Source organism: Colius striatus, chromosome 20, assembly GCF_028858725.1.
Source record: "Colius striatus isolate bColStr4 chromosome 20, bColStr4.1.hap1, whole genome shotgun sequence".
Taxonomy (NCBI): Eukaryota; Metazoa; Chordata; class Aves; order Coliiformes; family Coliidae; genus Colius; species Colius striatus.
In genome coordinates this window covers 6,250,494-6,275,576 of record NC_084778.1, presented here as the reverse complement: position 1 = coordinate 6,275,576, position 25,083 = coordinate 6,250,494, and the positions used below count along the sequence as shown (strand labels likewise).

General features: G+C 49.7%; 1 protein-coding gene across 1 annotated transcript; it reads right to left on the bottom strand.

The window, feature by feature from the left end:
• Positions 1-1,626: 1,626 nt before the first annotated feature.
• DHRS11 (dehydrogenase/reductase 11) lies at positions 1,627-24,218 on the bottom strand. The gene is made up of 7 exons (XM_062012551.1): positions 24,087-24,218; positions 10,475-10,684; positions 4,705-4,799; positions 4,126-4,255; positions 3,108-3,200; positions 2,379-2,444; positions 1,627-1,783 (listed from the first exon to the last, which is right to left on the bottom strand). The coding sequence occupies exons 1-7, from the start codon at positions 24,216-24,218 to the stop codon at positions 1,742-1,744; spliced, it is 768 nt and encodes a 255-aa protein (XP_061868535.1). The 3' UTR covers positions 1,627-1,741.
• Positions 24,219-25,083: the final 865 nt, after the last annotated feature.

Here is a 25,083-nt window from a genome sequence, read left to right as displayed (position 1 = left end):
TTACCAGTTTTCTCCTTGTATCCTACTGTTGCTCACCTTTGGCAGAAGGAATTCTACATATCACAAGATTTAATTAATAATAATACTTCATATCAACACTCAGCACTTACATAGCGCTTCTCATACCCAAAGTGCTTTACAAAAGTCTGTGAGTCCTCACAACACCCCTGTGAGGTAGGTAAGTATTATTATCCCCATTTTACAGATGGGGAAACTGAGGCAGAGAGGTAAAGTGACTTGCCCAAGGCTTTATAGGGAGTTGAAACTGATGACATAGTGGCCCAGTTCTGGTCTCCTTTACGGTGGTGTAACACAGATGAACTCCCTCAGAGCTATACTGGTGTCAGCAAAACAATCCAACCAAAGCTTCTCTGGCTGCCAATCCTCCACTCTGATCAACTGACTGTACCTGCTCCACCCAAACCAATGGTTCACCTTCCAAAGCACTGAAGTCCAGAGTGCAGCAGGAGCCAGGCTGCAATCTTAAGGCAACACATATGTTAACAACTCCACAGCTCTGCAGCAGGTTGAACTACACACAGATGTGTTTCTGCCATGCTGCAAGAGTCTTAAGACAACTGAAGTGGTCTCCAGCTCTGCATGCTATCAGCTTTGAGACTGATTCTCTTCTCTCTCAAGTCAGAATAAGTCCAGAGCAAAACAATGGAGCTGCACCAGCGGAGAATAACTACAAGATCTGAAGCAGATCTTTCCCCTGTTGCTTCCTAGGCAAATGCCCTTACTAATACCTTTTCACTTTGGACAGCTTCAGCATGGTTCATTTCACTCTCTCTCTCCGAGTTTGTGTATCTCCATATAAACAAACTTTCAACATTTCCAGCTCAGCACTGAAACAGCACCATACATCTTTCTAAGACCAATCAATATTTCCAGAAAAGTGTCAATGCATGCAAATATCACATCCAAAAACATCAAGAGTGCTGGGAGATGATACCAAGGATAGAGGTGATCACAAGACAGCACACATGGAGTTTTTATTCAAAATACCAAATGACTCGCCCTTACTGTTACTATGCCACTTAGATGATCATTCTAACCTGCAGAAGTACAGGTACTTTTCCCCCCCAACTATTTACCTACCTACCTAGAAAGAAAGAGAAATAGCAAGCATACACATTTATACTTCCTCAAACTTGGCAGGCATGATTCATGTGAAAGGAGAGTTTGGGGAGGTGGGTGAGATTTTACACTGGGTTTAGGGCAGTGGAGTATAAAAGAAGTAGAAAACATCACATGCATCATTACCATCAGTAATCAATCTGATGAAAACAAACCCCAAAATTAGATGGATTCATGTGTGACAACCACTGAAAATCTCAAACCCTAAGCACACTGAAGGCAGCAAACATCTTGTGCCACTTCACCTATGTCCAGACACAGCAAATAAGATCAAACAAACCTTGAAAAGAAAGCAAAAAGCAAGAATAGACCAGCCTAGAGACAACAATCTTCCACAAACCACTTCCCTGCATTATTTTCAAATACATTTTACTCTTAAGCAGTTTCAGAAAGGAGTAGGGGAGAGAGAGACCCACTACTATTTCTTTTTAAGCTGGCTCAGCACCAGCACCAGCTCAGAGAGAGGGAGAGAAAAAGAATTCTTCAAACATGTTCCTTGGTACTTGATTGAAACGTTGCTAGCCAGCCAACAACATCCTGCATTGCCAGAGGGTTCCAAGTGGAGTGGACACACGGTGCTGCTCACAGTCCTCTTCATTCACTATGATATCTGCTCTGTGGGCCTCATCTGTATATCTCCAATCTAGGAGAGACCAACACAGGATTTTACTGGAGCACAGAAATCCTTTTTAAATCCTACACTAGGCACTCCCATGCTCCACACAAAGAAAGTTCCTGTGACTAGAAATGAGCCTGATTAACAGAGATACTAGAAAGAAATAAAGGTGGAAGTGTTTGCTTTGCCTTTAGCAGGAGTAAAGGCACAAACACGTGCAGAGAAGAGTGTGAGATGACACTGATTGCAAACTCCCATGGTCTGAGTCCTGGGTTTGATCCTCCTCATGGAGGGTCAAGCAGAAACACTGCTCCATCAGCCATGGGCAGGGCTTTTTCTCCCCTTTGACAAGAAGGCCAACTGTCACTACTGATCCAACATCAAGACAGCCACGTCTTGCTCCAAAGGAGCAGAGGTCATGCGACAGGCTCCTAAAACTCTCATGGTCAAAGTCTGCTTTTGGAACAGGAGCTTTTATGTTGCATATATTGAACTTTGACACTGCTCCTGTCTCCAGCTCAAAGCTGGCCTCTTGTTACAGAACATGCCCATACCCCTCCCACTCCCCTGCCTTGCACAGTCCTCTGGAGTTGGGGTCCTCTCCAACCCAACTGCAGCCTACCTGTACGTGAGGTGGGGCACTGAGGACGTATATGACAGCATTAGCCATATCTTCAGCTTTGAGACACTGGAAGGACAAGAAAGAGATTCTCAGTCAAAGGGCATCTTAGAAAGTTAACCACAAGATCACTCCTTTCCTAACCATCAATAATGAGTTTCGACAGTGTCACTGGGGCATGTCAGAAAGATGCAAGCAAGCATGAAAAAAAAGAATCCATTAAAAATTTAACAAAGGACATGTCTGCTGCTGATAATTCTCCTTCCATTGTGAATAATCTTACTACTGGCACAGGAATTCTGCCAGGTCAGGCATTGCTATCCTTATCAAAAGTTAGCAGAGAAGCACAAGAAATCCTGTGCTAGCCACCTGCAAGACATGATGTTCTCACGTTTCTTCTTGTGTAGGCATGTTTGCTTTATTTTCTCTTCCATAAAGAAGCCACAGCCTGCCAAATGTCAAAGCTGGCTGATATTTATTTACAGGAACATTGAAATGAAAGGAAAAACATAAGGAGTCAAAAACTGAACCTGACTGAGAGTTTACAGAGTGTGTAAATACCACTGCAAAATCTGAGGTTTGGGTGCTGAGACTTTGGGGATGCTGATTACATCCTGGAAAGCACTGGGCACTCTGCAGAACTAGTTCCTTGTGCAATTACCCATGAGAGAGAGAGACTGTTCAACTATACTCAGAGCCACTTCCCTTCGTTTCCAATTCTCCATGTCCTACCCGAATGCTCTCATAGGTTGCAGCAGCTCTCTCGGGGTCATTATCATGAAGTTTAAAAGCAAATCCTGTTTCCACCAGTCCTGGAGATATACACTGGAAAAAAACAAAAGCAGAGCACATCCTAATAGGATTTGTAATTCCTCTTCAGTAAAGGAATCAAAAAAGGAGTGAAAACTTTTTAGCACTGAAAAAGCCCCAAAACACACCACCCCTTCCATTGTTCTCCTTCCCCACCCTTTTTCTAGGGGAATAGTTTAAGAGAGCAGACTCTGCCTTAATGACTGTTGTGGCAGGATCCTCTGGGAACTGCTGATGGGTATTTCTCCCTTTGAGCCCCAAAGGGACACAGAAGCAGAGAAAATTATGGAAAAGCTTGCAATACAAAGAAACTTCTGGACACATCCTTCCTGATATACAAGTTCAGGGCAAAAAGCCCAGCTGCCTGCCTCCCTCTGCTGCCATCAGCTCGTTCCCAGACAAGCCCACTTCATGCACCCAAAAAGTTTATTCCCTGACACGGGTTACTGCTGCTGTGCCTTCTGCACCTCAGACTCTCTCTGCCTGGAAAAGAGAGGTGGCCAGGAACAGCTAGTCACAGGACATGAACGTTCCCAGTGTGCTAAGCCCTATTTTTGCATTTCTTTGCCAGTTTTCCATGGGGAAAACCTCAGCCCCATAAATCCTGCCAGCTCTCTACCACTCTGTTGTGGTTTGAGCCTAGACAGGAAGAACCAAACCATGCAGCCACTCACTCCCTCCTCCCCACCTTGGCAGCATGAGGAGGAAAATCAGGAGGAAAAGGTGAAACTCTGTGGATTGAGCTAAGAGCAATTTAATAGAACACCACAAGCACAAACTGCTCACCACCCTGAAGGGTCTGGCCAGCTCCCCTGCTATATACTGAGCATGACCTCAGCATGGTATGGAACAGCCTCCTTGTGAAAATTAACCCCATCCCAGCTAGACCCAGCACACATCTACAACAGCAGGAGAGAGGAAGAGAGCCCACAGTACTCACTGTAGCTCGTATATGAGTCTTTGCTTCTCTGAGCTCTTGCCTCAGTCCCTCGGTGAGGGCTGTCACCGCGTACTTGGTGGCACTGTAAAAATGAACCACCGACTGTGGCACAACGCTGTGGCCGTTCATGCTGAGGAGAGAGCAGAAAGGACAGTGCTGAGAGGTGGGAGGCAAGCAGAGTCCCAGGAAGAAACCCACTGGATATTCAAACCACCATAATGAATGCAGAAAGAGACACTGACATGGTGCAGCCAGGTGAGGAATTGCCCTCTCCTGCCAGGAAGGAACACAGAGGCTCCTCTCAACACAGCTCATTTCTGGAGCTTCTCAAGTAGTTTCAGTCTGCAACCTTACACCATTACAAGTGGTTGGCATTATGCTTTTCTCCCTGGCTCAGTCCTTCTTCCATTGAGACCAGTAGAAGTTAAAAAAAGTGGTCTGAAAAACTGGCCACTGCAATCTTTGCAAAACCTCTTCTTGGGCACCATCAGCCCACCCCCAGGTCCAAGCACCTCTGCTTCAGTCCTCTCTGTGAGGTGGGCAGGAGGAAGCCCATGTGGCTGATGTTCCCCTGCATACCTGTTAATGTTAATAATATGCCCATCATCGATGTTTCTCTCTTTCATGGACTGGTAGGCCTCTCGTGTGCAGATGCTCACAGCCATCACATTGACCTGAAGGGAGAGAAAAGCAGCAGCAGGTAAGGCCAGCAGCCCTGCCTGGCACCCTGTGGCTCTCCCACACACACCCAAAGCTGTGGATCCAGGTTCCAGTCCCTGACCTATGGCAAGCACACGGCACAGCGGCTGCACATCCCACATCAAGGGGCTGGGGAGGGCAGACACCAGGGATCTGGGCAGGAGAGACACAAATACCCAATTTTGGGAGACAGCTTTGGCCTCTGCTAGAAATAAATGGACTTCATCGTTTTATGGCAAGTGTGAGGATAGAGTGAAAAGTAAGGGGAACAAACTTACTTCCCCAGTCAGTACTCTGTCCAGGAGACAAAGGTGTGTGTTTTGTACAGCACTGATGTACACAGTGAGCACACTGATGTTTGAGCAACCAACAGGACACTAACAGCAGATAATTAGGTCAGCCAGTTGATGAGGAAATCCCCAGATATTGCCTGTTGGAGAGCCAGGCACTCAGAAGCACTGCAAACTGCATGGCCAGCATGGCTTCCCATGCACAAATGAAGCCAGAGATCACATCATGCCATGGGGAAGGCCAGAGTGGGCAAACAGCCCTGCAGGTATGAAAGCCACCAATCTGTCACTCTGCCTGCTGACACTGCCCTCAGCCCTAACTAGATAAGCCAAGGAAGACAGGACACTGCAATTCCCCTGGTCCTCTAGCACAGGATCCAGAACTTTCCAGGCTCTTGCTCTTTGGACCAGCACTTCTCAGCACACTGTGGCTTAGTTAAACTCAATCCTATCACCCCTGCAATGTGCCACTGCTAAGGTGCAGATGCCTTGAGCGTTTGCTGACCTTAAAACACAGAGTCAAAGTTCTCAGGAAGACAGAGATACAGAAATTCCTCCAGCTGGAATACAAAGCAGACAGAGGGGTGTGCAAGACTGACAAGCAAGCTATCTCAATAGCAGGTCCAATTGCTCAAGTTTGTAATGGTTTAGATTTGGAAAAGTAGCTGAAAGGCAGAAAGTATCTGCTGAAGCCCTCCAGAAAGGATGTAACCATTCCAAGGCAGGACATGCTGGCTAGTCCTACCTAACAGCATGTCATTTTGCTAACTGAATGAGCTGGCCAAAAAGGTCTGAAAACACTGCTGTGAACCAAACATCCAGGAAGAACTAAATTTCTGGTGAATCAGAAATGAGGTGCAATGATAAAGGGGAGCAGCAGGGTCAAGGCCACGTAGACAGGACAAAAGCTACTCAAGGGGGCTGGGTACTGTGAGAGGGCTGGCAATTATCACTGTGGAAGTCATAAACAGAACAGGGCAGACTAATTAGGACTTGCTAGCACAAAAGGACATGCAAAAGAGAAACATGAATTTAGAGAGCAGAAGGCAGAAAAGGATGGATTTGAGAGACTGAATTACTGAGCAGCACACAAAACACGAGTGGGGTCAGATGGAGGATCTTCGTCACTGCTTCAGTCTCAGACATTATCTCCTATTCATCACTAGAGGCCACACTTGTGAGTTGTCTTGGAGATGGATAAATAGCATGTTTATCTGTTCTTGGAGTACCCAGGCAACACAACAGGTAGAGTCATCATCCTCATTCAAGTGCACTTTGGTTGAGTCACTCCTGGATATCTCAGTCATCATACCTGGAACTACAGAGATAAGTTCCCTGGAGCCAGGTTGAAGATTTACCTTGACTGTGCAAGGAAGAAGGTTAGCAGACATAGCAGCAGAAGTGGCATCTCAGCACTGCAGTGAAGCCCAGAGCAGGCAGGGCACCTGAAGGCTTTTAGGTTTCACTGTAAGGTGGTCAAGGGAAGTGGGAGTAACCTACTCCAGCCCGATCTACTGGTCAAGTGAGAAGCCAGTCCTTTCAGATACATATCTGGGCAACTGCTAGTACAAACCCCTTTGTGACAAGCACCATCCCTGCCTTCCTCCCTGCCCCAAGATGCCCTGAACCCACAAGGCACTGCATTGGCTCCAGCTCCACTCCCTCTCTGCAGGCCACTAGAGGGTAACAGCAGCCTAAAGCCTGGGACCAGCCCCAGTGCTGTGACTCACTTCCTTGCCTGGGCAGAGTTACCATGTTTTGACAACTCCTGGCAAAGCAAGATACTAATCAACAGCCACATGGGAAAGTCCAGAGTCTGTACAATAAGATACCCTGGCATAGCAAAACAACTGGCTGGGAGGCAGCTGACCTGGGATTGCTTCACCTGCCTCCTCCCAATAACACCCACAGGATTTTGGGATGAAACCCCATTTCAAAACACAGAAGAGGCACTCAGGAACCTAAAAACATACCTGGAAATGAGCAAGACTTAGGGCTGTATCACTGGCCCCTAAAGGCCATTGTTACCAATACCCACATGAGACATTTTTCAGCCTCATTCGTAGTCTAAGAATGAAAGGTTGAAAGGTGCTGTAGCAATGATGGCCAAAGCATCTGCTCTCTGCCTTTGCACAGCACACTAGGCCTGCCACTGCCCTGTGTCTGTGCTAATGCAACAGAAGCAATCACAGCACATTTTCTAGTAATTAATGAGTTCCAATTGTCAGGTTGGGAGAACACAAAAGATCTTGTTCCTGGAAGCACTGAACATTTAACTTCGCAGAATCAGCCTTTTCTAAGGCAACAAAATGATTGTCCCAGCTCCAAAGCACATATAAAAAGGCAGGCTCCAGAAAAGATACCTCTGCACAGATGGTATATAAAAGCAAGAAGAAGAGAGCCTCGCTGATCAATGAATAATGCCATGAAGAATCAAACCCATCTAGTGTCTAGAGGAGCAAGGGGATGTGTGCTGCAGCCCTTTGTGCTCTGAACAGAGCAAATGGAAAGTTCAGCTTGAATTCTTGACCGAAAAGGTCAGTAGGTAAAACGTGAAGGAGCTGTTCAAATCCCAGAGCCTGGAGTCAGTGTGTACACAGCACCCAGCCCCAGCTCCCCGCAGAGCAGGGACGGCTGGAGGACTTTGCTCCAGCCTCATGTCAAGCACAACCTCAGAAACAAAGAGAGAAATGAACCAAAAGATGGTTGTGCTGCTGTCAAGCAACATAGACAGGATTCCTAACATGAGATTCTTTTGCAGCCTTGGGAAAAGCAGCTCCCTGCCTTGGGAATAAATACCAGGCAATGAGGAACTGGAACACTGGAAAGAGGAGAAATAAGTAAATGAGAAAATGATTTTGACTGCAAGAAAATGTTATGGAATAAGTACATTGAGAGGGGAGCCTGGAAGGAGACAGAGCCTCAAAGCTCATGAAAAATGCATGGAAACAAACATTGATTTACCCAAAAGAAAAAACTGTCTTTAATTTAAGGCCCTAATGGCTCCTAAAATCATAGATCGATGGCTGTTTAGAAACTTTTCCTGTCTTTCAGTCCAGAAGTACACTGCAGCTCCCCAACAGCATCTCAAACCATGCTGCTCTCTAACACCTTTCGCCAAGGGACCTTTGAAGAAACCTTCCTGCTCCCACTCAGCTCTACAAAGCCCAGTGGCCCGTGAAAGGCGCTGGCAACCTTCCCCTGTCCTGACCCTCTGAGAGCTTCAGAGCATGTAGGAGAAATGAGTCTGGCAAGTGTTGCCCTGGGGCTGGCATGGCACAGTGAGGAGAGCTGTCACTGCAGATCCTCCCCCAAACCCCGCTGGCATGCTGGCGCCGGCACAGCCATGGCACACTGGGAGAGACAGCCAGGCTTGTCAGGGTGCCTAGGCTGAGGTGGGTGAAGTGTTTGGCTCTGGAGTGTCCCAGGGCTTCACTTCAGCATTAAAGGTGTGAGTGTTTTCCAGTTACACACAAGCCAAGTGCAAACCCAGCATCTGGTGAGGGGAAACGATCTGTCACTATAGGAAGAAAGGATGAGTGTCTCAGTCTGTTCTCGGTGCTACAACAGCATTTTTGCCAAGCAATGAGAGCAGATCACCTCTGGGGACAAAATATAACCCCAGCCTGGTTTCCCAACACCACTGCAGTGGAGTCAACACCTTGCCTCTCCTTCCACCCCATCTATCACCCCATAGCAGCTCCAAAGCGTGCACACTGCAGCATCTGCAAGGAAGAGAATGTCACAGGCTCCCAAACTTTGAGCCACTCTAACTACCAATGCTGTAGTGTCTCATACAGGACAATCTCTGTTCCCAAATCTTTCTCCCTAGAAGTGGTGGAAAGAGAGATAAAGGGAGCATTCCCACCTGAGCAGACAAGAAAGGAAGCACGGAGAGAGGAAAGCCCTTCAGCTGGCAAAAGCAAAGTGTCTTCTCCCCAGCCTGCCCACCTTACAAAGAACAAAAGGTCAGAAGAACAAAGTAGCATGGGGGACATGCAGTATCCACAGAGGCATCCACACAAGATGCAATCACAGCAACTAGGACAAGGAGATTACAAGGGGCCAGGCTGGCAGCAAGGCAATGCTGGGAAATACCCTGCCAGCTCAGCCTCAGCTACACTTCACTTGATTTTCTTTAAGGACTCCATGGCAACCGAAGATGGCAAGATGTGGCTGTGCAGTGACCCAGGCTGGGCAACCCACAAAAGCCTGGCTGGGCTGACAAAGCTGAGCTGAGCTCGCTTTGGCTACAGTCACAGCAGCCAGCAGACCGGGCAAAATCCTAACAAGAACTTAATTAGTCAGGATACAGCAGCTCTTGCCCTGGCAGCAGGAGTCTGAGGCCTCAATGTCCCTCTCTGTTTTGCTTTACACAGCCCTTGAAACTACTGCTGTATGCACAGCCTCCACACCCACAGGAGCCAACAGATCCTGGCTCACTCTGCTGTCAGACAGAGTGGCCTCAAGCCTACAGCTTTGAGTAGCTTTTCAAACAGACACATCTCCTTCACTAGGACAAGTTCTCATAGCTGCTGGAGGTGCTACAGGGCTTACGCAAACTCCTCTTCCTATGGGGATAATACTTTCATGAACAGAAGTAGGTAGTAGAGGAGGGGGAAATCTCCCTTGTGAAAAGCTCCTGTTGCAGCATCTCACCAGTCAGAACTGCAGCAAAGCCAGTATAAAAGGGCCACTGCAAGGGCACACACACTGGCCTGGGGTCCCACAGCTGTGGCTGCCTCTGCTGTGTGCAGAAAAGGGCCATCACATAAGGACAAAATACGGTGAAGTCCCCAAGAGATGCACAGCCTCACCTTAGGACAGCAAGTCCCAGGGAGCACTGCTTGTGCAAACAGCCTGGCCATGCCATTTACTAACTCCGGGTTCAGCACAAAAACTGCCCTGTTCACAACCAGCTCTAACCAGATTATGGGCAGAAAATTAAGCTATAAAGACAAAACGCGTTACAGCTTTTTAAGTCAAAAGAATCTGCCCACTCTACAACCCATTGCTACAACTATCAGGATTAGCTATACCTGTGCTTGGCATTCAATTTCCTATTCTACTGAATTAAAAAATCAGTGAGACTCATCACCCTTTAGAAATCCATTGAGCTAAAGGAAAAAACACCACTGAAGGTATTGAGTGTTTTCATGCTCCGAGGTGAAGGCATGTGGCTCAGCACTGCATGATGTCTTTCCACTTCCCAATCAGCAAACCTGAGCCATGTCAGGGCCAGATGGGAAGCAGTTTCTCAGCTCTGCACATGTCAAATAAGTAGAGGGGGACAATGGTGCTGTTGGCCATCAGCAATACAAACGTGGCAGAGTCCTTGCTCTCCCAGCAGCACTACTCACGTCTATCATGGTCCGCCAGCCCTCCGTTCTCCCCGAGAGCAGGGGCTCTGGGCGGGCCAGCCCCGCGTTGTTGATGCACACATCAACTCCTTGATGAAGGGTCTTGATGGCAGAGAACATGGACAGAATCTCCTCTTCGTTCGAGAGGTCGCACTTGTAGGGGATGAGGGTCCCTGGGTAACCGGCGCTCTGGCATTCAGCTGCCAACTTCTAGGGGAGAGGAAGGAAGAAAACAGCTATCAGCCTCCTCTCCTCATGGAGCAGCTTATCCAGACATTTGCTTAAAAACACACCCCAGGGCTAAGGGAACACAGCAGGCTTAAGTTTGCCCTTAAAGCAGGCACTGGGGAAGAATTGTTAGTGCTGAAAATAAACGATATCGATATACACGAAAAGTATCAATACACACGAGTCTGAGAGCTTCAGTCTAAGTTATTAAACTTGAGGACACACTCTGTGCTCATCCATCAGCCCTGGCAACACAAGTCAAGGTGAGCAGGTGCTGGCAAAACACAAACCAATGCTGCTGTGGCACCAGGCTGCCCGCCTGCCACACTGCTGCATGGACAAAGGAGGCAGCTCCTCACTCGCCATTACCAACAATTATCCCAAGCACCCAGGTCTTTTACCAGACCAGATGATGCAGAGCAAACGAAAGGCCAAGAGCTCTGTTAATGATGTGGCAGCCACGGCACCAAATCCTCCAGAGGATGCCCTTTACCCCCTGACACTAATGAGAAGCAGCATCTCATCTCTGATGTGTCATATTAGCGACAGCGACGGCTTCCAGCGCGGGGCGAGAGCCACGTGATGTCTGGTTTCTGTGGAGAGATGGACTCGGGCTACAAACGTCCACCAAATCACTCCGATGCCATCGCCCACGGCGGTTCCACCCCTGTGACACTTCAGCGGGTGCAATAAAGCTCTGCTCCTACCACAGCAGCTTCCCCTCTCCTCCCAGCTCCTCCCTGCATACCAAGGACTGCAATTCACAGCCCTTTATAAAAGGAGGAGTGAGGCCCAGCAAAGGAGATGCCTGGCTGGAAGACAAACACTTGGTCCCAGACAAACTCAGGACAGGGATAAGGGACACAGGGATGTCAGGGCACCAGCTGCAGCACCTGAAACACCCCAGGCAAGCTCACACCAGTGGGACATGGACTGTGTTTACTTGCTATGAAGTGCAGCATCACCTCCCAGACTGGCCCAGTCCCTCCAGGAGGAAACATGGAGAAATTCCCACTTCTTGAATGGGAAATTCCCACATTTTGGCCAATGCTGAAACCAGCCCCACCATCCATACTGACATGGGGAGCTGCCTGGAGAGCCACGCTGGCCTCAGTCACAGCTCGCTCTAATGAAAGCAGGAGTGACAAACCAGAGCATCCAAGGTGTCTTTTTCACAGGAGAAGCTATCAATCCCCTGCCCCTTTCATTTAGCAGAGGCAGTGTTTCAGCAGCTGCCACAGAGGTAGCAGCTGCTCCCCAAAACACCCAGCATCCGTGGCATTTGCAGTTTGTCAGCACGAGAGAGGGCCAAATTCCAAAACAAACATTAGACAATTCAAAAGGCAAGACAACCACAGAATAAAGAGAAGAAAAACTGAAGAAGAAAAAAGAGAAGAAAGACAGCATGACAGGTAAAGAGAAGAAAAACTGGAGACAGTATGACAGGGGCTCCCCAGCACAGGCTGGCAGGAGAGCTCATCAGGCTGCAGCAGTTCACAAGCACCCTGAGACCTGCTGAATGCCAAACCAAAGCAAAGGTCCAACTCCCACCCAGGTGGGCCTCCAGCATGTGCCACCCTGCAAATCAGATGTCAGCACACCCAGGAAACCTGCCCATCCTGGCCTCTGAAGTTTTGCAGGACTCAGCCCTGCTCCCCAGCCAGCACGAGCCAGGGCAGCGTGTGCGTCGGGGTAACCCGGAGCGCCAGCAGCTCAGTCACACGCCACAAAGTCCAAAAAGGGGGAAAACAATCCACCTGAAGATGTGAATTGGCTCCCAACTCCAAATCACAGTGTGCAGTTTGTCAGCAGCTTTTTCAGTGACCAACTTCCTACTAGCCAAGTTTTACACAGAGAGGGCTGAGAATCCTCCCTGAGAGAGGGACAGACCAGCCGGGACCTCCCAGTCCCTCTCTGCACCCCAAGCATGCTCATTTTAATTAGTCTGGGGCAAGTGGCTCTGTTTAGTAAATGATTTTCAACTTGTTCCAATACCTAAGACAGCTGCAGAGGTGGTCCAAGGCCCTGAACAGCGCGTTTAAGCTCTTCTGATTTGCCTTTCACAGCAAGCTGCAGCTCCCATGGGCCAGAAAGCCAGAACCAGCCCAGGTGTGACGCTCTGCTCCAGACGCCGCTCTCCTTCCTGGGTACTGCTTTGGTGAAGGTGCTGAGGTCACACAAGGATTGTTACTCTTGCTCTCACAGCACCAAGAGAGAAGGGGATGGACATGCTGAGTTCAGCACGGAGATCAATACATCCCACCAGCGCCGTGCTCTCTGGAGAGCTCTGCTTGGGCTGAGCAAGACAATATTTCTGCCCAACAGAGAACAAAGGTGCCCCTGGGAGGGAACTGTGCCTCTCCTCCCCCTCCTGAGGCTGCTTCACTGTGCTATACCTGCAATCTTGTTGATTATGCGCTGATAATAGTAGAAAAATAGATACATTTTAAAGATCAATGTACACGCTTGAGAAAACGGGGGGAGGGAAAAACCTGCAAGAGCAGCATCTAGAAAATTAAAAGCAGCATGAAGGTCTGCTGGAAGGTGCTAAACCACCCCAGGGATAGGGCCTTGCTCCTGGAAATAGTGGAATGGACAAGAGGCCCTCAGTTCTTCATAGCCTGGCTCCAAGGTGACAGCTTCGGAGCCATCTCCATCCCACTGCCCAAATTCAAGCACTCCACTAAAGGACTCATCACGTTTGGTATTTACTTGTAAAGTACCAGGGCTCGTGTCTGGCACTTTTCCTTCGTAGTTCACCAGGCCATGGCCAGGAGCACGGTCTCAATTTGCTCTTGGAAGAGGGCTGGTGTCCTGGCACCTCCTGTAATTCCCAGGCTGCACTGAGTTTGCCTGAATGAGAGCTGACTTGAATTACTTTTCCAGAGGTGCCTCCAGGTTTCACTGCTGGTGTGGGCGCTCGCAGCAGGTAAAGCAGGGTGCTGTCTTTCAAAGTTCACATACTCACATGCAGAAAGGGAAAGCAGGACATCCACTATGTCCTGAGGCTGGGCATCATGGTGCATCCCAGAGCTGTGAGGAGGAAAGCTGGCAGCTCACAGCAGGAGCTGCTCCAGCCACATTCAGCCCTGCTGAACAATAATCAGGCAATGCTAATTGTTTTAAAAGATGACAAATGCAAATACAAGGGATTGGGATGAATTTCCCAAGAGAGGACTCATGTCAGGAGAGCTGGCTGGGAGGAAGAAGTGCCCATCAGCATGGATGGGAAAGGGCAGACGAGCCCAGAGGGAAACGCCATGTTTAATATCTCCCTTTCCATGTTCAGCTGTCACTTTTCACTATTTGGGGAATTCTTTCCCTTCTGAGTACAGCTCCTCGATGGAGGCAGACAGGGTCTAAACACCACAGGCTGCAGCATAGCAACCCAGATGAAGGAGCAGATGAAACAAAGGGTGCTCTGGACAGCAGTGGCTGTCGTGGTGGAGCTGCTCATCCTGTTTTCCCAGTCAATCTCCTTGGCTTCACACCTTAGATACACCAAGAGAAAACTCTTTTTCACTCAGAGTAAAGCTTCTCTGCCACAACTGACCAGAGAAATCAAGTATCTCTCAAGATTCTTCTTTTCCTGTCTGGTGTCTCACTGACTCAAATGAGGCTGAATGTGGATCCTTTCATCTCTCAGGCTACACTTGTGTTAACAAATTCTCTTTGAAAATGAAGTGTTGAGCACCACTGACATCCAGGCAGAGCTGAATGTGCTTCAACCATCTCTAGATAAAGAGTCATCACAGGCTCTTCAAAGAAACATCAACTGCAGGCAGGTTTGCAAGAGAAGACTCGTGTAAAGCAACTCCCCTGAATCAGGGAGCTTACAATATTTTTCCAGAGCATCTGTTAAGTCAATCAGTTAATGCCCTTTCTGAGCACCTCTGTACCACACCATAACCACTGTCTACTTGGGCAATGCAGAGTCAGGTGCTACAGCTACTGGTACAAACTGGGATAATGCAACATAAAGAAACAGATTACCTGTGTGTTAAAGCATTTAACCTGGAGCTGCTCACTGCCCCTGTAATGCTGCCAGGCTACACGGCATGATCACAGCACCCAGCAAGCTCTGCCACAGCCACGAAAGACCAGCTTTCCCCAAAGGGCACCCGAGCTACTGGTGTGATACAGAGCCAGCACTAGATGTGCCATGTGCCTCTTGCTTAGATGCCAATTTTCCACTGACATCACTGTGATTTATCTCGACTCCCAGCACCACTGGATGAATGCATAAGCAAGCAAATAAAAAACCCCACTTAGCACCTACCTAAGTGTAGGAAAGACAAAGAATGATACCTGGTCATGCTGCTTACTGTTTAGCTGTCTGCCTTGAAAAGGATGCCTGGCATTTATGGATCCTTCTCCACATGTTAAGGAACACTGCAGTTCTCCCCAGAAGGGGTTAATGCTTTTTGTGCCCACAAAGGGCACAGTGCCACACATTTAGTTTTGGTCTTGGTAAAATGGTTTTACAAAATTAATTGATATAAACATTTAAGGGGAGTCTTATGGGGAGGGGAGGAAGAAAAAAGGAGAGAGTCACACGGGGCTTTATTTGGCAAACCATCCTATTAACTTCAGACACATTTAGTTCAGAGAGATTAAAGCCAGAAGAAACCATTAGGTAATTTTTAATCTGACCTGCCATTCATCACAGGTACTTGCATCCTACTGATTCAGCTTAGGCTTAAATACATAGCTGTACCAAGAAACCAACTGGAGAGAAACTGAAGTCACCCCAATTACTTTTGCTATCTAAAGGAAATGAAGGAGAAAAATCCTAACGAACAGTATCCCAGCTGTGAAAGAAAACTAGGGGCTTACAAATCCTTTCATTCTACTGATTGGCAAGTTTGAAGTTTCTTTTAATTAAGATTTAATAGCAGTGCAATGGCATAATAACAGAAGAGATATATAGTGAATAATGGACTAGACTGGGGTTTATTTCCACAGTGTGCTCTGCAACCAGAGGCAAGATTCAGAGCTGTTTCCTCGTCTGTAAAACTGAGATAATCACACTGAGCCCCTTCCTAGAGGAGCCTGAATCTTTCACATTGCTCCAGAAACCCACTCACCTCTTGGCACATGCAAAGGAGAAAGTGATCAAAACTTGCACAAAATTTAAGGACCTGCATGTATTTTTTCACCCTGTGTCATCCTCAACATACCAACTTTACGGGCCTTGCAAAGACTCACAGGTGGCACACAAAATCAGCACTTGTTTCATAAACCATCCAGGAAAATCAGATCTCATTTTGTGGAAGAGAAGGGATTAAAGCCCTAAGGAACCTCTTAGGCCTCTTTGCTGTTTATCAGCTTCCAGCAGAGATATGGAGACGATGGAGAGGCATCTAACAGTCCCAGGCAGGTGGCTGTGACCACAGTCACTCTCAGGGCTAAGGAGCACAGCACAGCACGGCACAGCACAACAGCCCTTCCTCCTGCCAGGCTCTTCACACCCACGGAGCTGGCACAATTCACAGTGCCCACCAGAGACCATGCAAAGTTACACCTTGGCATATCCTTGGCATCAGGGTCAGGACTGCTCAGGACATCTCCTGGATGTTACTGAGGCTCTGGGCACTGAACATCAACAAGGTACCTACCCTTCATCTAACAAACCCATGCCACAGGCTTCTGCCCATGGCCAAATCTGGCCCAGGAAGCCACTCGGCTGGTCTCATGCCAGGCACTGAAGCCAGGCTCTCTGCCAAACAGGGGGCTGCTCGAGCAGTCATGTCTTCTGAGTACTAGTAATTGTCTTCCCAGACTGCTCCAGACTCATGCTGCTTTTTTCCAAGCCCTCTCTGCTCCCTGCACTTCTTCAGTAGTTAAACAACCTAGATTATTTTTTTCCCTTCCCTCACTTTTTATTTCCAGTGTCACACACACAAGCCAAACCTCCCCATTTGAGCTGCCCTGAACATTCCTGCTACCTCAAGGCATCCAATCAATCGCTCCTTTCTTTAACTGCTTGCTCAGATCACGTTGCTACAGCCTGGTGTGGGGGAGGAGGAAATAAATACACTGCTTCTGCCATGACAGCTCATTACAGCAATATCTCTTGCTTATTCTAAGGGATGACTGTCCTAAAATAAGCATCATAGGTGTCTGCCTGCTCTTCAGCTCCAACATGCCTCAAGCAGGTTCCCACGCAGCCAGGCATGCAGATGCTTTCCTTCCTCAAAGAACCCCAGTACTCTTACTGAGACTGAAGCTGCTGTATTGCAGCCACCCACAGTCCTTTGCCAGCCCTTGGCTGCCTTCATGAGCAGTATTTAAGGACCATATAGCTCTAAGATACCCAAATGCCCGCACACAGCAGACCCAACGGTGCACGTGTCACAGGCTGGATTGCAGCCCGTTCCAGCAGCAGATTTCCAAGGCAACCTGCAAACACACCACTGGGAGGGCTGAGCCAAGCCTGAGCTTCAGCATGACACCCTCAGACAACAGCGCATGGTTTCAGTGTCAGCTGCACCACAGGTGAGCACACCTTCGCTGTTCTCATACAAATAAAAGACAAATAAAGAGAGTTAGTTATTTCTTCTCATTCATTCAAACTGCACCTCATCTTGCAGCAGGGAAGGTCCCAGATGCCTAGCGATGTCCTGAAGATCCAGGGTGTGATCAGAGGCATGTGGGAACCATCAACACATGCTCACACTGAATAACATATGTTGTAACTGAGTATATCCCCATACCTTGAGGGTGAGACTCAGAAGTGCTTCTGAGGGCAGCCAGGACCCATTCCCAGCTCTGTTACAAGCTCACTGAGGGCCTTTCCCCCTTCCCAGCCCCTCTCCCCACCTGTGAGACAAAGCAGCAGCAGATAACCCACTGGTGAGCTCTGAGCCCCTTACTCCCAAGCCCAGGAAAACCTGAGTGTTGGTTAGCGTGGCCCCTGGGCTCACAGCGCTCGGCCCAGCCCAAGGCCATGACACAACACGCCTGTCAGCGCCGCTGTCACCGACAGAGCTGCCCCGGAACAGTGGGTCCCTGCCATCAGACCATGCGATCCGCCCTTTCTCCCTCAGCACGCTGCCCTGGCTTCTCTCCAGAGCCGGCAGAGCCGAGTGCTTTCCCGCTGTCCCCCAGCGCCATCCGCACTGAGGCGAGGGCTGGAGCCGCGGGCCCCACGCGCCGCTGCTCATCGGCTCCCGTCCTGCGCCCCTGTAATCCTCCATGAATCCTCTTCTCAACGGGCAGATTAACGCACGCTGGGCTGTCCCCCGCTGGCTCCCAACGCTCCTCAGCACCACAACTCAGATACAGGCCCTGAGTTTTAATCTGCCCCAGACGTAGGAGCCACGGAGCAGTGGGAGGGAGGCTCCGGCGGGCCGCAGCCCGCCCGGCAGCCGGGGTCACGGTGCCACAGCTGCAGGTGCCGTGATCAAACACCTGCGGTAACGCCTCAGCGCCGCTCACGTCCACGCCGATGCTAATCCCCTGTTAAGCTGAGGGCAGCTGCGGCTGATCTGCACGAGCCTCACAGGGAGAGGAGTCTGGCTGAAGGAGCAAGACTCTAGGCCCTGCAGGTCCCCCAACCCTGCAGCACCCTCACCCCATAGAACCAGGGTAGGTGCAAACCCAACCAGGACCGAGGCAAAACAATGATACTATCAGCCAAGAAATGAGCATTAACACCTCCCAGGAGGCCTCGGCAGGAGCAGGAGTTAAAGCTCCACTGTAGCACAGCCACTGCTTTCTGCAGAGCTTAAAGTCCCAGGAAAACCATCATTGTATTTACTCCCCAACACTGTCCTGGCTGCGTCCAGACCTCCCTGTGCCCCAGGACACTCTGTAAACCCAAAACATAGGCCACAAAGCCCCCTCTGTGTCTGAACATCGGTCCCGTACAACCCTCCCACCTCCTCGGGGCAGCAGCTGCCTGGTTTTACACAGGGAATCTGAGGCACAGGACAGCTATCTGATCTGCCTTGTTACACAGGAAGGCAGAGGCACCCCACCACATCTCCAAAGTACCAGGAAAGACTCAGTTATTGCTTATTTTTAGGGCTGCAAGCATGACATACCTCGGTATCACTGCTCTGTTGCAAAGCTAAAGGGAATAGAAAAGAAATAGCGGAGGGAGTTGCTGGAATGAGACATTTTTAAAGCACATTTTAAGGGGAAGGAAGAGGTTTAAGAGCAACTCTTCCCCCCTGTGCCTCCTGAGCTTCAAAGCTGAAAAAAAACCCCCATGGGACAGAGACCCCACTACTCAGAACAGCAATTATAGGATCTCTTTCATATTTATCAGGAAAGGATCTGCTCAGGGACAAATAGCACTAAAAGCACCTCAGAGACCTTGAGTAGCCACCATCCCTGAGGCAAGGCCTTCACCAAACAAAAAAACAAGCCCTTCCAGAGGCCAAGGAGATCCTGAAGGTCATTCATTTACACAGGGACTGTGCCTTGGGATTATTCTGCCTGAAGCTGTTCCTCCTGACTTCAAAAAAGTAATTAACTGGGCTCCTGCACAGCCCAGCAGCTCTGCAGCCTGCACCAGGGAGTGCAAGGGCCCAGGAGATGAGGAGTGACGAGGTCCATGATGTCCACTGGGGACAGCAGCTCATCCACCTTTGGCACACGGAGGACAGGAGCCAGGCACCAAAATTTGCTCTTCAGCCCTGAGCCCCTTGCTGTAAATCACAAGATTAAGATATTGTGGCACAGAGGTGAAACCTGCAGAGGGCAGAGGAGCAGACCCCAGCACAGACCCCACAGGGACACCCACAGCTCGACCCCACGGACAGACATCCACAGGGGGAGGACAGAATTCTACCCACTTGACCTCTAAGCCATCAAGGCAAATTGCACCCAATGTAATTAAACCCTACATTCAGGTACTACAAACCAATTTAGCCGATAATTAACCACCCTGGAGCCCCAAAGGGGTCGAGAGCCTCCCCAGCACCTCAGGGCCAGCGCAGCAATGGATGGAAGCCATCAGCCAGCCTGCAAACAGCGACTCAGGATGCTCAGCCCCTGGGAGGAAGGCTCAGCTGCTTCTTCCTCCTCCCACACCAGCACTGCACTTGCTGCCTGACGAAGAGAGCACTAACCTCTCCAGAGATTGGACTGCTCAAATCTGCAATCAATAGCTCAGCTTATCAAAGGCTTTTCTTGAGCAAGATCTAACCTTGACAATGCAGTCCCTGGTTATAAATGTTACCTTTGATCAATAGCTGTCACAAATGCATTAGAATGCATCGGTTAAACCTTATATTTTAAATCACATTTATTGCTTCCTGCACAGCTCACTCTCTGCACTCCAACAAAGAAAAGGAATACTTATTTTTTTCTTAGACCATGACATCCAGGGTTAAATCTCTGCAAGGCCTTGAAGCAGGTCATTGCCTGAGGGCCCCCACAGCCCCTCACTCACCAGCACGGGCTCACTGCTCCGGGAAAAGAATAAACTTTTAGAAACCCCACAAAATAAGTGACAGCTGCCCCTGGCCTCCCTCCAGCAAGGCATCAAAGGAATGCAGGAGCTGCTGAAAGATTCTAGCAAAGCTGAGTGTGGCAGCGTGAGGTGCTGCCTGCCCGAGACAGGTGGGACTGTCCCAAGCAAAGGTTGTCCCACTGGTGATGGCCCCGGCCCCACAGCCACAACACATGGATGGATCCAGTGTTCCAGTGCTGGGGCTGGAGGGAGAATTCCTGCCAGCACTTTTGCCATTCTCCACATAAAAAGAAATTAGATTTTATTACAAAAAAGACCAAGTGTCAACTGCAACCAGGTCCCTGCCTTGTACCTTCCTATGCTCTGAAAGAAAAGCACTGCAGTACCTGCAGTACACTGAACATGCTATTGCAGACCAGCAGCAAGTCACTAAACCACAGCAGGTCTTCTCGCAGCCTGCAGACCCCAGTGACCAGCCAGGGGGTCCCTGTGAAGGTGATCAGCTAACAGGGGGCAGCTCCCACCACAACCTGGTCCCACAGGCTGCTAAAAACTCATCGCTGACTCATGAAAACACTGATGCTTGCACCTGATTCAGAAGGCATGTATGTACCTGAGGAGCAGAAAACACTCAGCAAGAGCACATGGCAAAAAGTGTGACAGCTGTTAGCACCTCTGGGATTCTCATGCAAAACAAGCTTTCAACCCAAATTACCTCCTGGCAAGCAAAAGTAAAATAAAGGCATTTTAATGATACTTCATTCCTCAAAGTCTGTTACTGTTGGGTGACCCTCACAAAGCACCTCCACTCACCAGGGGCATAAGGGAGGAACAGGAGGCTGCTTAGGAGTTTTTCTTTGCTATTTTATTTCAAAAGTCAAATAAAGACCATGGGAGTCGTGACACAGGTTTGATACCAAAGCCACAGCTTTGCAATTCCTTTGTTATCTTGCCTCAAGCCCTTATCTGGTTTTCCAAGAGATCAAGAAATCTTGACACAGCATTTATTGCCCGAGTTAAACTCCCCACCAGACAACATGCTCTTTCAGTCACCAGTTGGCAGCGGGTAATAAAACCACCATGTAGAGTGGTTCCAGCCACTTTACCTTAAAATGGATGACTAGAGTACAACATGAATGAAAACAGATGCTTGTGTGCTCCGAAACGAGCACTGTATTCCTGGTTTTCAACTGTACCATTTGCACCCTTTCCATTTCAAGTTGCCTTGATTTATTTCTGGGGTTCACTCCTCCGTGCACCATTATCCACAGGGGTGTGGAGCAAATTATTGCATTTTAATGCAGCAACAAGATTTGTCCAGCAGTAATTAGGGCCACAATGTTCTAACCTCTCCTTCACTCACACCAAGCCCTCCACTCCATATTTCTCTCCTCTCATCCCTCTATCATCGTGCCCCGGCCCTGAACATCAGCACTGCTTCCCTGTCCTGCCCTGTAGTGTGAGCTCTCCCCATATCAGCACATTCTTCAAACCCCCACCAAGGCTCCCTGCAAGGATGCTGTCCCCTCCAGCTCCTCACCAACACCACCTTGTAAAACCAGCAGCCACAGAGAACAGATGAGTGCATTTTGTGGATAGATCTGGTTATACAATGACTAATCAAAGTAACGACTCACTCGCAGAGCACCAACAGCATGGACCTTCCTGCTACCTTCCTACTGCCCACAGCACCTGAACCCCTCCAGCGGGCAGGAACCCCTCCAGCAGATCCCAGGACGGGCTCTGGAGCTGCCATGCCAGCACCAGCACAGTCACCCCCCACACACCACACCAGCTCCTGCTCCTTGAGATGGCTTCCTACTGCCACGGCCAAAGTCCCAAGTCCCAGCGTGAGCTCAATTAGTCTGAAGCCTGAATATCTTCCTCCTTTTCTTTTTTTTCTAAGACAAAACCCCCACAAGGTGAAGCTCCCTGAAGAAAGCTTAGTTATTGTAAACAGTTCTGCTCTGAAGGCATGGCAGGAGTCGGTAAGAAGCCTCATCTGTGCCGACACAAGTGTCCCTGGCAGCCAGTCCGAGGTGATGGATCCGTTCCCAGAGTGACCCTGGATCACCTCGTGCTCCACCACCTCCCATCCCCGAGCGAGCTGCACCTCTGGGATTTTCTTCCTCTTTAAGGAAACATGCTTCGCAATACAGAAAACCAGAATAGCAACGGAGCAAAACACAGTCCAGACACCTACCAAAACAAATGACCCTGTGCTGCAAACACAGTCGGGTCCTTAGAGAGGATGACAGAAAGAGTGAAACAAGGACAAACAGCAGCTGAGGTGTTCAACACTAGTGCTTGGAACATGATAGTAACAAGAGATGTTGAACGCTCAGCATGTGCCTGCCACAGCACCCAGATAAATCACCTATAGAAAAATGTGACTGCATTCTGTGCACATTCAAATAAAAAGGCAGAGCCTTTAAAAAACTGTTCTTTCTTAAGTCTGTACTGTATTTTTGCCAATAGAGTTTCAGTAAGGAAGGCTTTCAGGCTTCAGAGAAAGAAACTCCTCTGTGGCTCTAAGGGGAAACCTTCAGTTTCATTGATTTTTTCAACAAATAAAAGCACAGGATTTGCTAAAAAAATCCAAAGAAAGGGCAATATTGGAAACAGCAACATTAGAAATGGCTCTTCTGTTCTTTTTGGAAAGGTATGGGAAAGAACAGCATCCTTCCCTGTACCCTTCACCAGGTACTGTGAGGTTACAGCAGCCTCAGCCACACGTGGGAACGCCTTTGGAGAGCTCAGCTTCCCCCCCAAACCGCCGTATCAAAGCGTTGGGAAATCCTAAATTAGCAGCAAGTCCCAAAGGCCAGTTAACTAAGTCACATTGGTGTGATTTCTCCTCTCTGAAAGTGGCATCCTTCTGATTCCCAACGGCGAATGGAACAATGTTTTGTTTCTTCTGAGTGTTGCTTTATTTAACCCCAATTCTCAACAATACCAGCAATGTCAAGCTCTACTCTCCATCACTTTTCTGGACAGTTTATTCCTGGTGTGGTCAGCTGTGCAGAGCGAGCCCTTATCACCTTCGCTAAGGAAATACAAAGGCTGCATATTCCTACAGGTCTGCTGTGGCTCAGCAGGCAACAAACTCCCAAAATGGCAATACTGGAGCTGTCTATCACCTTCCTTCCTCCTTCAGAGGAAACTTCTTAAAAAGTAAATAAGCTTTAGCTCATGCTATTATGAGGTAAAGCCGGCAAATACATCCAGCTACAGAAAAAAGAGCATCCTACTGGAACTATTTCTTTTAAGCAGCTTTATTTTTAAGCCAATGTCGCGAGGTTTTTGACTTGGCTCTAGAGATGCTCACACAGGGATAACCAACACGCCGAGGGCTGAAACTCCGTTTCATGGTTAATTCCTACGCGTGTCCCAGCTGAACACTGCACAGACACCGAGCCGGCTTTAACCAGCCTGAGACCCTCCCCAGCTCAGACCCGCTCCTCGAGGCGCAGAGGTCCAAGCCAGGTGCTATTTTTAAGCTCAATAAGAAAGAATTCCCCCCCAAAATCCAAACTGAATCTGCTCCTCCAGGGCAGCTCCCAGCCCACCATCCGCGCTCCTCCGAGGGAGGAAAAGCCCCCCGCGGCTCCCGCGCCCCAGCTGGGCCCAGCTCTTCCCTCTGGCCAGAGCCCGACTGCCAGACCCTCGGGGAGGCGGGAACGGGACCCCGCAAAGAGCCGCCGCTGGGCCGCCCCGGGATCCCCCCCGCCCGCCCCGGAGCGAGCGGGCAGCGGCCCCCGCCCGCAGCGCGGCCCCGCGGAGCCCCGGCACGGCCCGCCGCGCCCCCGCCTCACGCCCCCACGGGCCCGGCCCGGCTGCCGGCGGCGCTCCCGCCCCGACGAGGCCTCGTGTGGAGGCGGCAGCGGCCCACCCGTGAGGCGCTGCCGCCGTGGGGGCTGCCCGCGGCCGAAAGGTGCCCCCCGGCCCCCGCCCCGGTACCTCGATCTTGTCGACGCTGCGTGCGCACCCCACCACCTTCATGCCGTGCTGCACCAGCGCCCGCGCCACGGCCGCGCCGATGCCCACGGAGGCGCCGGTGACCAGCGCGACGCGCCCGGTCCAGCGCTCCATGTCCCCGGCCCCGCCGCCGCCGCGCACAATGCGCCGCCCGCCGCTGGCCGCGCCCCCGGCCCCGCCCCGGCCCCGCCCGCCCGCCGCGCCCCCGCCCCCGGCCCGGCAGCGCTCAGCGCGGGAAACGGGAGCCTCGGCGGGGCGCGCTTTGGGCACCTTCCTCCCCAAAACGTCCCCTCGTGGGAATGCGAGTGCTGAAAGCACACGGGGGAAACGCTGGGATGTGATTTGTGTCACATGGCAGGCTGGGCACACACAGCGCGGGCTCCAGCGCTGCCGCTTTAACTCCTGAACTGGGCTCTCCCTGGAGCTGAGCAGTGAGATTTGATTGAAAAACCAACAAAACACCGGCAGAAAAACGCTCCTGCCTCCTGTTAAAGACGAAAACAACTTCTGCAAAATTAGCCTCTTGCCCTAGCAAACACACCAGAGCCTGTGGCTTCAGAGGAAGGTAGAGGTTTGTTTTAATGAAGCTAAATTTCCCAATCACACTCAGGACTTGCAAACACAACGTCTGTACAGCTTCTCCCTTACTCTCAATGAACTGACTCTCCTTTATTTCTGAGCAGCCTTGGTAGGTTTGAAACTGCTTTTTTTTCCCTCAAGTCTCCCACATACCATATCTTCACCACTCATCAGATCACCCTCTTACAAAGAGACTGCACCATTAAACACCCTACTTGTAAGAACAAGATATGTCTGAAAGGATATTTATGCAAAAGTGCTCTTCCAGCCTCTGAACAGAGCTCGTTATTCCATTACAAAAACATTACTCCATGATGGAAACATCCAGGTGTGTTGAAAAATCTGCTTTTTCATTTGGTTGTGTTCTGATGGGTCATGCAGAAGGCTGAAGTTTTGCTTT